The sequence below is a fragment of the Nyctibius grandis genome, chromosome 9 (genome assembly GCF_013368605.1).
Source record: "Nyctibius grandis isolate bNycGra1 chromosome 9, bNycGra1.pri, whole genome shotgun sequence".
Taxonomy (NCBI): domain Eukaryota; kingdom Metazoa; phylum Chordata; class Aves; order Nyctibiiformes; family Nyctibiidae; genus Nyctibius; species Nyctibius grandis.
The window spans coordinates 11,011,609-11,024,610 of record NC_090666.1 but is presented as its reverse complement, the minus strand read 5'-3'; the positions used below and the strand labels follow the sequence as shown (position 1 = coordinate 11,024,610).

The 13,002-nt window shown below is 44.5% G+C and overlaps 1 protein-coding gene across 9 annotated transcripts in view; it reads right to left on the bottom strand.

Annotated features, from left to right (window-relative positions):
- Positions 1 to 12,943, bottom strand: part of PIKFYVE (phosphoinositide kinase, FYVE-type zinc finger containing) — a 69,809-nt gene extending 56,866 nt beyond the window's left edge. For 5 of the 9 annotated variants that reach the window (XM_068407303.1, XM_068407307.1, XM_068407308.1 and 2 more), the window contains exons 1-4: positions 11,449 to 11,535; positions 9,091 to 9,272; positions 7,389 to 7,568; positions 362 to 480 (exon numbers count right to left, since the gene is read on the bottom strand). In XM_068407303.1, the coding sequence (XP_068263404.1) occupies positions 362 to 480; positions 7,389 to 7,568; positions 9,091 to 9,262 (471 nt within the window). In that variant the 5' untranslated portion in view covers positions 9,263 to 9,272; positions 11,449 to 11,535. Of the gene's footprint in view, positions 1 to 361; positions 481 to 1,297; positions 1,382 to 7,388; positions 7,569 to 9,090; positions 9,273 to 11,448; positions 11,536 to 11,827; positions 12,013 to 12,088; positions 12,171 to 12,822 lie in introns of those variants that run through there. The other 4 variants (XM_068407305.1, XM_068407306.1, XM_068407312.1 and 1 more) reach the window with 4 other exon arrangements.
- Positions 12,944 to 13,002: the final 59 nt, after the last annotated feature.

The following is a 13,002-nucleotide window of genomic DNA, read 5'->3' as shown; positions in this document are numbered from 1 at the left end:
GACAGTCGATGTGTTTCACCTGCCCATGGTTAGCCTTCAATGCAGAAAAGCATCAGGTAATACTAGATTAGGTAATACAGAAGTGGGAAGGAGTCTAAAATGAGAGCATCTGGTCCAAGTTCAAGAAGCTGAGCAACTGCAATGTTTTGCTCCCACAATATGACAGATGTTTGACACGTCAAAAGCCAGTGTTGACTTAAATTGTTTCCCCTGCACTCACACAATGATTTTTGAGTTTATTCACTTATCCTTCAAACATCTGAAAAAAATCCCCATGATGTATCTAAAACTGAAGCTCAGAGAAGCCCAGTAAACAGTTCAGTTTCTAGATAGTTTGGGCCTACAAATCCCCAAGAATTACCTGGCTCTTCCCCTCCATGATTTCCTTGAGGCGCTTTAAAACGGTGCTGAGGCTTCTTAACTGAACTGCTGTTCGAGGATCATGACCTCCAAGAGGCGGTTCTGCTTTCCTTCGATTGTCTGGAAGGGGAGAGTAGTATTCATTTCTTCCATGACACATCAACATTCACATCACAACACAAAACCAGATTAGAGGGAGAAATGTTCACACATGTATGCACTTTACAAAGTTGCAGTGTGTATCATTTCTTGCCCTTGCACTCTTATCCCCAAGAAGGAGCTTCTGATGCCAGATAGCTTGCTTTGACTGACATTTTAAATACCATCCGCTGTGTTTATAAGAACTGATTTAAGTTCTCTGAAAATGAAAACATCTTTTAAAGAAGTGAAGTTATTTTCAACCTACTATGTGAGTGTTGTAATAGCCTTTCAGAAAGCACTGAAGCCTCATTTTAGAATGCCCTCTAGGATATAAATACTTACAAAAAACTGCAACAATATTCACATTAATTCTAGGACTGGTATAAGCCAATGTCTTAACGTGAACTTATTTATAAATGACTACAGCAAGTCTCAGGACTCAATTGCCCAGTTTCTATTAAGAACAGTAACTCAGAATAAAATGCATCCAGCAGTTCACATTTTTGAAGTTTATTTTTGTTTTTTTTTCCTAAGAAAAAAACAGAATTGTTGAGAACTTGTAGAGTCATTCTTGATTAACTATAGCAAAGAGATTCCTGAATAAAAAGGTAACGCAGTAAATTTCTTTCCTATAAAATGCTAGATTACTTTGAAGCATTGCTGTATGAGTTACAAATAGGATCCTTTACTCTAGAAAGATCTGCAAACATAGTGCTGTATTTACCTGAACATTTAAACATTTTCAGAGTCACTTTTCTACATCAAAAACTTTTCTGAATAGTTTAAAGTTTCTTACCAGCTTCGCTGCTCTCCATCTGACCAGCATTTTATTTTGATTCCCCCTAGTACAGGAAGAACAGACATGGCTGCTTTCTGTTTACTGCTTTAGATATCACTGATGTCAGCGGGAATGCTGACAGCACTAGCAGAAGCATGTTAACTGTTGCTGTACAGTATCAACTAGGCTATTCCTTTGTGTGCAGGAGATCAAAACCCTGAGAGTAATGTGATTAAAACAGTGGGATTCCATGTTTCCTCTTCAGGTTCTTAGTAAATATTTTTAGTTAATCAGCCCACATATAGCTGCTTAATGACCTACGTACAACAAAGAATCCACAACAGGAGATGATTTAGAGAGATTCTAGAGTGCTTAAACCCAGTTCTGTGGCTAGCCACTCGGAATTTATTTTTAAAAAATCAAACAAATATACTTTTGGACAGTACGAAGTTGAGTATTTTAGAGTATTAAAGGGACTTTAATATTTCAAGACAACATTGATAATACCATAGAAACCTTTGGCTCCTCCTTACTTCTATCACAACATCTATGTGGCATTTACTTTCTGCACTTCCCTGCTGTAACTTTTGAACTCAAGAGTACCTTCTTTCCAGGAATGTTGCTTCCAATTCAAAAAACTACTATCAGGCCTCCTGCCTAACTAGCTACAAATCTTGTCAGGCAAGTGGTTCCCAAAGTATGAACATAGACAGCACTGAGGAAATGCGACAGGTAACTCCACACTGGTTCTCGTCTTAGTTAAATGCCATTTTCTGCACTACATAAAATGGTGTCAAAAGGATGTCATCTACATCAGAAAAAGCATGCCATCTGCAGTAGGAGAACATGGCTAACCTATTTACACCAGAGAAACTGACCGATTCTCAGATTAAAATTCAGTTGGCTCTTTTCCTTGTCAATCGTGATTTCTCCCTTTCTGGGGGAAAACACACTGTATAGAAATAATGTAAGAAGTTATCATTCCTGCAGTACAGGACACACTGTGTCTAAACCACCATCCTTATGAAAGAATTCACGTGTATCAACCTTAGGTTAACTCTTACTCCTGATCCAAATTCCTTTCCTATAAATACCACAGCCATTTTCTCAGTTAATGCACGCAGGATTTACAGATGTGTATGTTTTCAGCATTGTAACTGTATTTCCTTATTTCACCATTAAATCTGCAAAACTCACATTCCCTTCCACAAACACGGAAACTATAAGAGTATTTTTCTTGCTTTGCCTGCATCATCATCCCAACTGCCGTCACAGAATGGCTGAGGTTGGAAGGGATCTCTACAGATCATCTAGTCCAACTCCCTACTAAAGAAGGTTCACCTAGAGCGGGTTGTACAGGGTCACGTCCAGGCAGGTTTTTAATATCTCCAGAGGCGAAGACTCCACAACCTCCCTGAGCAGCCTGTTCCAATGCTCTGTCACCCTCAAAGTAAAGAAGTTTTTTCTCATATTCAGATGGAACTTCCCGTGTTTCAGTTTGTGCCTATTGCCTCGTCCTGTCACTGGGCACTACTGAGAAGAGTCTGGCCCCCTCCTCTTGACACCCACCCTTAAGGTATTTGTAAGCACTGATAAGATCCCCTCTCAGTCTTCTCCAGGCTAAACAGTCCCAGCTCCCTCAGCCTTTCCTCATAAGAGAGATGCTCCAGTCTTCTAATCATCTTTGTAGCTCTCCGCTGGACTCTGTCCAGTAGTTCCTTGTCTTTCTTGAACTGGGGAGCCCAGAACTGCACACAGTACTCCAGGTGTGGCCTCACCAGGGCAGTGTAGAGGGGGAGGATAACCTCCCTTGACCTGTTCCTAATCAGTTGCACTTCTGAAGAGATTTTTTATCTTCTTTTGATTTGATCCCAAGAGGGCTGACCACACTTACACATCTAAGTAGTAGCAAGCTTTTTTAGTGCTCCTGAAGCAGCAAACTCAGTATATGCTACTAAAAAGAACAAACCCAACCAACCAAAAAAAAACCCACACAGAAAAAACCCACACACCCCGCCAGCCACAATTAAAGTTACACACAAGAAATTAGATTTTTAAAATAAAATTAAACTTTATTTAAGTGTTATTTAATCTGTTATGACAGCCAGACCAGCTCCACAAACTTTCTCTTGTCATTGTCCAACCAGGAAAAAAACAACTGCAGGAAGTGAAGACGGCTTCCTCACGGTTTTGATATATAGTGTCCTTATACTTTCTCACTCCACAACTCTAACAGATCTTCATCCATTTACTCTTCTTCCCTAGGCAAACACTCATACAAGACAGACATTTTTCACTTGGTATTATTTTGCATTTAACAAAATGCCAGCTGCACCTCAGCCCTTCAATGTAACACACCAACATGAGCATGGAACACATCTTTTCAGGGCAACCAGTTTATGCAGCAACTGTGTTTTTCTTATCCATTCCCTTCCCATCTACATGTTCACTGAACAAAACCTCAATATACCAAAGGAACCCCATCCAGATTTCCAATCTGACTCATCTCTAACCTATTTATCCTAAAAAAAAAAAAAAAAGTCCTCATATTTCAGCAGTAATCTTCATCCTTCCTACATGTCTTCATGGCTGCTGATCCTTGGCAAAACCTATACATCCTCTGAAATACGTTTTTCTCCTCTTTTTCCTACTCTCCTCACCTGAACTGTGATCACTGGGAAGGAACCTGCAATACCATTCCAGCTATGACTACCTACTCAGTACACTCTTCTGAGTTCAGGCCACAGAAAGATTTGCTCAGAGAATCATGCAGTTGTTCTGCATCCTCAATTACTGAATCACTGAAATATATTTTACCAGAGTTCCTTTCATGACCCTATGTATTTCAGCATTCATTTTACAGTGAATGACAAGTCAAAAACACTACAAGAACTACTTTGTTGCAACTTAACGGCTAGTTTCAGTTTAAGGGAAGAGAGCTGACCATAAACTAACACAGGAGGTGCAACAGAGAGCTTCACACAGTTTCAACAATAAACAAATACCCCTATCAGGGATACCACAGTTTTGCTAATACAAATCAACATGAATTGCTTTCTAGTTATTTGTTGCCAGAGCATATGATTTCATATTCAAGTTCACTATCACAGTTCAAACATCACATCTTCCTCAAGTCAGTGCCGTACAAAGTACTGACATGAAAAGTATGAAAGTCGGCCTTAACTTCATTTTACAACATGCATTTTAATTTTCCAAAACCTTTTTCAATAGAAAAGATGCTCTGGTAATAAGTCATGTGCTTTGTGCTTCCCAGTAACCACCATACGCTTTCCTCAGGCCTTCTTCCCCCTCATATGATCATTAGCCTTTCCTTACTCCTACTAAGTTCCTTTGCCATTCCCTATTACTGCCAGTCTGCTGCAAATGTCTAGCATTAACAGCATTATCCTGCATGACAGGGTAACAAGCTGGAAGTGCTTTTACTACCAATGCTCCCTCTCCAATTGGTCAGCATTTCTAGTTCTCCTTAAACTGGATTTGAAAGCTGTGACATTATCCCAGTAGGAGACTATTTGGTTCAATCCAGCACCTTGAAAGCACTCAGCTGACAGCACAGACAGACACATGCAGTCCAATACAACCAGCTGGGCCCACTATCTCTGCAGAAGTGACACCAGCTCCCCAGCACCCTACTCCAGCACATGAGGATGCAACAGATTACCCAGGAGGGATGCTACAGAAGTCAATGCAGAGTCTCAGCAACGGTTCTTCAGCCATACAGCCCACAAAGCATCTCTGACATAAGACAGGCATCCAGTAGCTTCTCCTATTTTCACAAAAGCCAGTAAGGTGCTATTATAACGTTTTCGTGTAAGCAGTCCTGAAGGGAAGCACACAACTGAAATCCTACATATCTGACACTAGACAGTTTCCTACAAAAGCCACCATCCCTCCATGTTGTTCCACACTTGCCGGTGTCAGCCAGCACGTTCCCTGAGCAATGAGAATATCTGCTGTGCAGACAGTGCAAGCTAACAGTCAGATGACAGGTAGGAGTCAGCATCTTCAGGAACAATTTCATGCCATCACCATTTAGAGGCACCAGCCGCCTTTTATTTATTTATTCCTTTCAGTTTGCTTAAGCTTGGCATGTTATTTAAACTCAAGTAGGCTAGAGATCTTTGTGAAGGACGTAGGCATTTTCCTGCCTACACTTGCCAATGTTATGAAGTACCTGATTCATGACCAAGCCTAGAGAGATATTTACAGGCCTGCAGATACAAGGTTGCAAGAAAACTCAAATTAGACACCTCACTGTCACTGAACTAGGTGGGTGAACTGACTTACCAATCTAGGTCTTCATGTAAATCACATCACTTCTTTTCATACTTTTCATTCTTTAGATATCAGAATAATTTCTAAGATTATTTGTGCAGCCCAGCATCAGCTGCAGTGGCAGAAGTAAAATTCTCCTCTGCTCAACGTTCAGAAATCCTCAAAGACCTGATTATTCAGCACCTTTTAAGACAACAGAAGGCATGAAAATTAATTTTCTAAAGTTTGCTTCAAAAAAAGCAATGCCTGATTTTTGGAGAGGGAAGATGCAAGTATTTCTCCCCTCTTCAAGTACAGTCAGAGGACATGAAAAACTCCCCTGAAATCCTCACCAATCCAGTATGCTTTTACTTGCATTACACAGAGTTCATGTTTGTTATAGCACCAAGGTTATTTGGGGGAAGATACTCAACACTGAGTCAGGCCACTCAGCACCCAATATCACGGAAATCTGTTGAAAAAGCCAGCAATTCCTGCTTGGTCTAACTTTACTTCTTTCCAGGCTGATTCATCATCACATTTTTCTAAGCGTACTTTCATCCAAACCCAGGTACATGAGTGGAAGTCCTGAAAAGGAATAATGCAGCAACAGTTCCTCCCCCACACCTTAGACTAGTCTCATGTACCCTGGCTGCCTACTCCCAGTGGAAGTCAAACAGCAAGATTATTTCTGCCTTCTGAGTACCAAACCACCTACCTCACCCGAAGGTTTATAACCTGTAATCCCCAGATAATTTCCAACTGATTTACAAGAGGTAACTAAGAATGAAGTAAATTGGCAAATCAGCCAAGAGCACACTTCTGTACTTGAGGCATTTGAGAAAAAGCTTAAAAAAAAACAACTAAACAAACAAATCAACTTTAATTGTTTTGTTGTGACAGGTACAACTGAATAGCATGAACAATACTAGAGGGCAAGGAAGATGATGAACGTGTTCAACTGAGACAGCACACGAATGACTTCGAGAGATAAAAATGCTAGTTATCTGTACTGGACTTTTGCTTGGTTACCAAGACTAGACATCTTTCTAAAAATCCCATACACATTAACAACGTTTAAGATCACATTTGTTTGCACTACATACCATACTCTCGGAAATACTGTCTTGCACAGGATTTTTACCCAGCTTAGCAGTTTGCTCAAGGCTATCACAAACAGCTGACAGTAACCAGGCAGATGTCAAGAGGGACCCCTGCAATCTACTTACTGCTCTTCCAGATCTTCATAAAGCCACTATACAGTTGCACCTTTGAAATCACATTCAACTCCCATTCCAGCTAAAAGAGATTCAGTATGGCATCTGGCAATAGTTTCAAGGTTAGGAATAAAAAAGGTTTAGATACAAGTTCCTATTCAATTCTCAAAACAGCTACAAGCAAAAACCTGCATTTCTAAATCCCTTCAAGACACAAACATCAACCCCATTCAGACTGAGCTCTGAAGTTATAGTTTGCATGCGGCTGTTAAGAAACTGAAGTGTCTCAAAACAAAGCAGAAATTTTCAGTATCAAGGTTCAAGTGACTTTAAGACATTGGATGTGTTTTAGAAGCCTCTTTTGTTCCAGACTGTTTTGTAACTGAACAGTAGAGCCCCAACAACAGTGTCTTGCTGGAACACTAAGAAGGGTGGAGGGAGCATGCTTCTGAGGTTAAAAGTGCGACCTCACTAACAGAAGCAGTGTAGCCTGACACCAAATTCTGCTATGAATCTAGACAGTCAATGAACCTTTGTTCATCTCTTTCCACCTCACTCTGAAGCATTCCAGATTGGCTAGCACAACATTCCCTTGTAGCACAAAGAGCTGAAATTACCCAGGGTTACAGAAGATCTTCTTTGCAGCTCACCAGTCAGTTGTTTTTTGTAAGGAACCGGTGACCTCAGGGACTGAGCCCTGGTGGGATGCTGAGGACTGGACCAGCCACCACTCAACGCTTGTGGATCACTCTGTCCTGCCTCTGCTCTCTCTGCCGGGGATGGAAGCCTGCCATCATCTGGAGTTGACAAAAAGCAAGAAACCAACTGTTCAGACATGATAAAGAAAACCAGTACTGCATGTAAAAAAACTCTCATAAATAGCTCATTTGGATCATGATTATACATAACAAAAGACATGAATTTTTAGTCTGAAAAGTACCATACAAAACATGGAGACAGGCCAGTATATAGAACTTGTCTGTCAAGGCTCAGGCTATTTCAGAAATATCCCTAATGTGAAAAGAGTCTAAAAAAATCAAACCATCAAGTATGAATTATTCATGCTATATGGAATAGCTATGCTTGATTATCAGCTTCTGCCCTGAAAAGTTTTTCAGTTATGTTAGAAGCCAGTACTGAGGTCACATTAATAAACCACCCTTTTCCATCACAGGAGCAAGTACAGACAGGCTCTCACTGATTCCAGTAACATGCCCATTTCATGTACTGTTTCAAGGTTGTTTTCACATTCTTTCAACACAATACTTTGCTGACTGGAGCTACATTTGTCAGAGACAAACAAGTGAAGCCAATATTGACCACATCTTACGTTACTTTCAATAAATTAGTAATGACAGGTGATATTCTACTATACAAAATAATAGCAGTCATACCAAGTAATTATTTTTCATTCTGCATAAGAAGAGTCTGAACAGATCAGTTTGCTTATGCAAAAAGCTCTCTTGGCCCTTTTTCCCTAGCCCAAACATTGCAGAAGTATGTTTAGCAGAGCTGGATAATGAACAGACTAAACAAAAGCAGATGACCAGTTTGCCATCTCCAGCAAAGAGATACACAGTTTTTGTACAAAACCAAGGTGCATTCATTCACCACTCTTTGCAGTATATTTCTTTGAAACAAAAAAAAAAACCAACTCTTTAAGAGCTTGCCTACTGAGAACGTGTTTCATGATACATGTAGCACAAAGACCAAAATCCAGTAGTACTTTTTAATATACAAAACTTTCACAACACTTCAGACCTCTTGATGGGGAACACCTAAGCCATGCAAATTAACGGTGGACTTCCTGTAAATACACTGCTTTATTGCAGCTCAGCTGCCACCCAGCTGAAGGTACAAGATGCACAGGAAGGTAAGCAGTGGGGGAAGTCTGGAGTAAGAACTTGCATTGGAAGGACAGGCACACATTTTGCTCATACAGGCTGGCAGAGGGTTAACTCCTGCTTTTAGCCTCAAAAACTCAAAAAATTCATACAGGCAAAGGAAATCCAGGTGCCCAGCTAAGAGGCTATACAATACTATCTGCTAACTGGCTTGTCTCTGACCTTCACGGGCAGCCACAGATTTCTAGCTGCAAGACGCTGGCTATCTTCTCCCACAGAAAAGCTCTACTATGTCACCCAAAAGCAAGATGCAACATCCCTCACAAAAGGACTGACTCATCATCCATTTGGCCAGCCATCTGACATTATGTTCTTATATTCAGAGGTGTTTTTACAAGTTTCAGTGGCAGCAGAGGGCATCAATACAACAGACAGCATGCAAAATCCACACACACACATTCCACCAAGCACTCACCTTTGCTGAAACGGAAGAGATTTACAAAAGAGCTGTAGGCTGATTTAAAAGGAGGGTCTTCCTGGTCAGGAGTCAGGGGTTTGAAGTGAGTGAGATGAGACGGACTACTAGGAGAATGAGGTAGATCACTGGTGGAGTCCAGTGTCGGAGACCGTTTGTCATCTGCGGCCATTTCACGTGCTCTGGAAAGAGTTCAGCAACATACATTATACACAGAGTGGTGAAACAGAACATCTTCAGTCAACTGAAGAGGAGGTGTCTCATTAGATGCTAGAGTGGGGACATTCACCCCATCTACCACAGACACCTGCTATTAGCACAGGTCAACAGTGCCAGAGTTAGGAGCCCATGTCCCCTGCCTAGTCTTTGGCAAGAGATCAGCATCTCTCCAGAGAGCAATTCAGAGCTCCTAGTTAAACATCCAGAGCAATCAAAGTAAGCAAGCAGCCACTACACTGTCTGACAACACACTCCAGTTGCTGTTTTATGGGAACTTGAAGTTTTCAAATGGAGACTCTGCATGCGTATCACAAATAAATTTTGACTTCAGCTCAAGAGAAGAGCTGTCAATGCTGTGACTTCTGCAGCCCTTATAACAAGAATACTGAGGACTGGCATGCCTGAGCAAACAAAAGACATACTCGTTGTTTGGCCAGGTTAACTTCAGCATGAGAAATAGAATGAACTGCAAACAAAAGCAGGACTGAAGGATTAAGTTTGGTGTCACGCTGCTTCCTTCCCCTCCACACTACAATACAGGGCCTTGTCCAAGTTACCAGGGAAGCAACCCAAACTGTGGTTTATTTGTTGTCATATCTAACACCTCCACACTCCCTTGTTTTCAAGAGTAGCTACATTAAGGAAAAACAAACAAACAAAAAACCAAACAATATTCTATATTAGGGGAAGCCATACTTGTTAAGCCTACTTGCTGTGTACCAAAGCCTTCATATGGCCAAGAGTCATACCTTCCCACAGCCCATATTCTTTAACCTCAATACAGACCTGATTTCTTCCACTCTGCCTCACTAAGCCTGCACTTCTAGCCTGCTAGGCTAAGGTGTTTACTACCTTCATCTTTGTTTAAGCAAGACTTAGTGAAACATTTGAGAGAGCAGGAACATAGGGAGCTGATGGAACCTATGAGTGCCAGCTGACTTTTACCTGCACCAAGGATCAAAACCCTGTATGTCTACTTCCTGCTTAGCAGCTGATACATGCTCCCTCATGAAATACCTGTTTCCAGTTTCCACAACAGATCCCTAGAATCTACAGGCATATTTTGGTTACTAGAACATTTTCTTCCAAGTTCTAAGAAGCCACACTAAAATTTATGCAGTCCAGAGAAAATCCACATGGTTGACAAGTGACACTGGAAGTGCTAACAAGTTGCATGCAGCTCATGTGACAAAGTGTGACCACTCCTACAATGAATGCACAAAAGATGGTATCTGCAAGTCAATCATATGACTTCTCAGTGGACTTTTGGCTGTTGCTCTGTATAGTAAGCGCCTTTAGCTCAGAGTTTCTCCTGATATTCACATATCCTCAAGAAAGAAAACGGAGAGACATCATTCACAAAGTTTCAAAAGAAACTTTGGTCAGGTTCTTTATGTAAGGTTGAGTCGTAGTCTGGAATGCTACTGCATCCCTCTCCCCTGTAAGTCTGCTATTTTTTGCTATTGTGCATTTCAGCAATATTATTCAAACAACATATGATTTGAACACACTTAAACATCAGAGTTCATGGAAAATGCCTTCAAGAGCATGCGTTCAGGTAAATTTGGAATTGTTTCTTCAATACTTAAGGCAACTGATAACTTGTTTTTTAAATGTTGAATATATGACAGGGCTGTGCTCCCCCACATACTACCACATTAAAAATGCCATTATGAAGTCAACCAGAAGTTTTATAGGAAACTATGTTCATCTCTCAGCAACTGGCTACAGCCTGGCAAGACAAAAAAGAAAAACAAACAAGAAAGTCTCCGAACTTGCATACATCATATATGTGATTCTGGAAAAATAAACTTTAGCTTCAAGGGAAAAAAACACACAGTAATTTCTTCTGTGATGGCAGTACTAGCCTAATTAAAACAGATTGAAAAGAAGACCACTGTACTTGGCATTAGCTCCAGAAACACCTGGATTTTCTGTTCTGCACAACACATCAGCTATGGAGTGTATCACCCTTTCTTAAAGCACATTAGTTCTCCCACTAAAAGGAAAACACTCCTTTCCTCCGCCAAGAAACAGGGAAATAGTCATTTATTTGTGTATTGTGGGAAAACAGAAAGCAAGCTGCACTTATCAGCCAACAGGCATAAAACCAGACTACATCTTCCTCAGGATCCTTACCAAACAGCCACAGGAAGCGTATCTAAAGTCTTCAGGCGGCAACGTCTTCAGCCATCACCAATAAAACACAGAGTGCAAGTATGGGTGTGAACACACGGTCAGCAGTTACATCCAGAGTAGCTCCGTGACACCCTGCACCCCACAAAACTGGCCACAACCGCCCAGTTCCAGAAGGGTCCAGGCACTCCTTGTTACTTGGATGTTACTCCCAGGCACCTGGCTAACATACCCCGGGTGTAAAAGCTGAACAGTCGCAATTTAAACGTGACTGCGTGACACACACGGTTCACTCCAACCCCCGCGCCGCAGCCACGCTGACTGCTCTGCTTTCCCCTCTGTGAAGGGGACACCCCTGCCCTCCCCCGCCACAGACACGCACCCGCCCAAGGCGGCTGCCGCCCGCCTGGGATGGCGAACCCGGAAGATCACCTGCGCCGGGACGGGAAGGAAGCAGCGGAAAGCTGCTCGCAGGCAGGGGCCACGCAGCGAGCCCCGGGCCAGCCTAGGAGCGCCGCAGCCAGCCGCTATCGGGGACCGGGCCAGGCCCCACAGACAGGGCTCGTACACCCCAGGGAGCCACTACCGCGGGCCCACGCGAGGCCCAGGCAGGATCGCCCGGTGCCGGAGGGGCTGCCCTCACCTGCTCCCCGCGGGTGCCGGTGCCGGGGCGCAGGCCCAGCGCGGCACCGCCTTTTTTCACCCTCGCTCCCGCCCCGGCCGCGCGCCGGCTCGCTCCCCCGCCCCGCCCCTAACAACCCGCCGCGCTGCCGCCAGCCCTGCCCAATCGCCCGCCGATGCCGGCGCTCCTCGCCGAGGCATCGCCAATCGAGGCTCCCCGCCGATCCACTCGCCGGCAGCGGCCGTAGGGGCGGGGCCGCTGGGCCGGTGTTCGCCGCACCGCCCTGTCGCTGCGCTCCGCCCCCGCCCCACTCCGTCTCCGCGCTGCGAGGAGGCTTCGCCCGGGCGTGGTAGTTCCAGACTGCCACAGCGGGAGCCGCCGCCAGCCTAGCGCGGCGAGGCGGGTGTGCCACCCTGGGGTTCCTCCCCTGTTCCCGCTCCCCGCCTCGCCCCGGCCCCAGAGGGGAGCCCTCTCCTGCCCCTCAGGGCGGGGAGCCCCGCTACTTGTAGTGCTGAGACGGCTGCCTCCGTGTGCTTGCCGGCCCGTATGTCCGCGTACCCCCCGGGCTGGGCTGCGGAGCGGTTCCGCCGGCACCCCGCGGCTGGGGGCAGGCCAGCACAGCGCTGAGGGTAGGCGGGCCGCCCCTGCTCTCCCGGGCCGACTCCAGCAGCCCGGGCACACTCGAGCCCCCTCGGAGCGCCGGCCTTCGTGCCGCCAGCGCCACCGGCTTCCCTGTGGCGACGCAGGCCACTTACTGCGGCTGTCTCGGGAGAGCGCGGAAAAGGCCCGGTCCCGGCGGTCACGCCACCGGGCTGCGGGCTGCCTGGCCCGGCGGAGCGGCCGCGGGGCGTTACGTGCTGCCGCGGCCGCCTCACAAGGAGGCATCGGCGCGCAAACCCCGGCCAGGCTCGGCGGGGCGGGCACCGCCAGGCGCC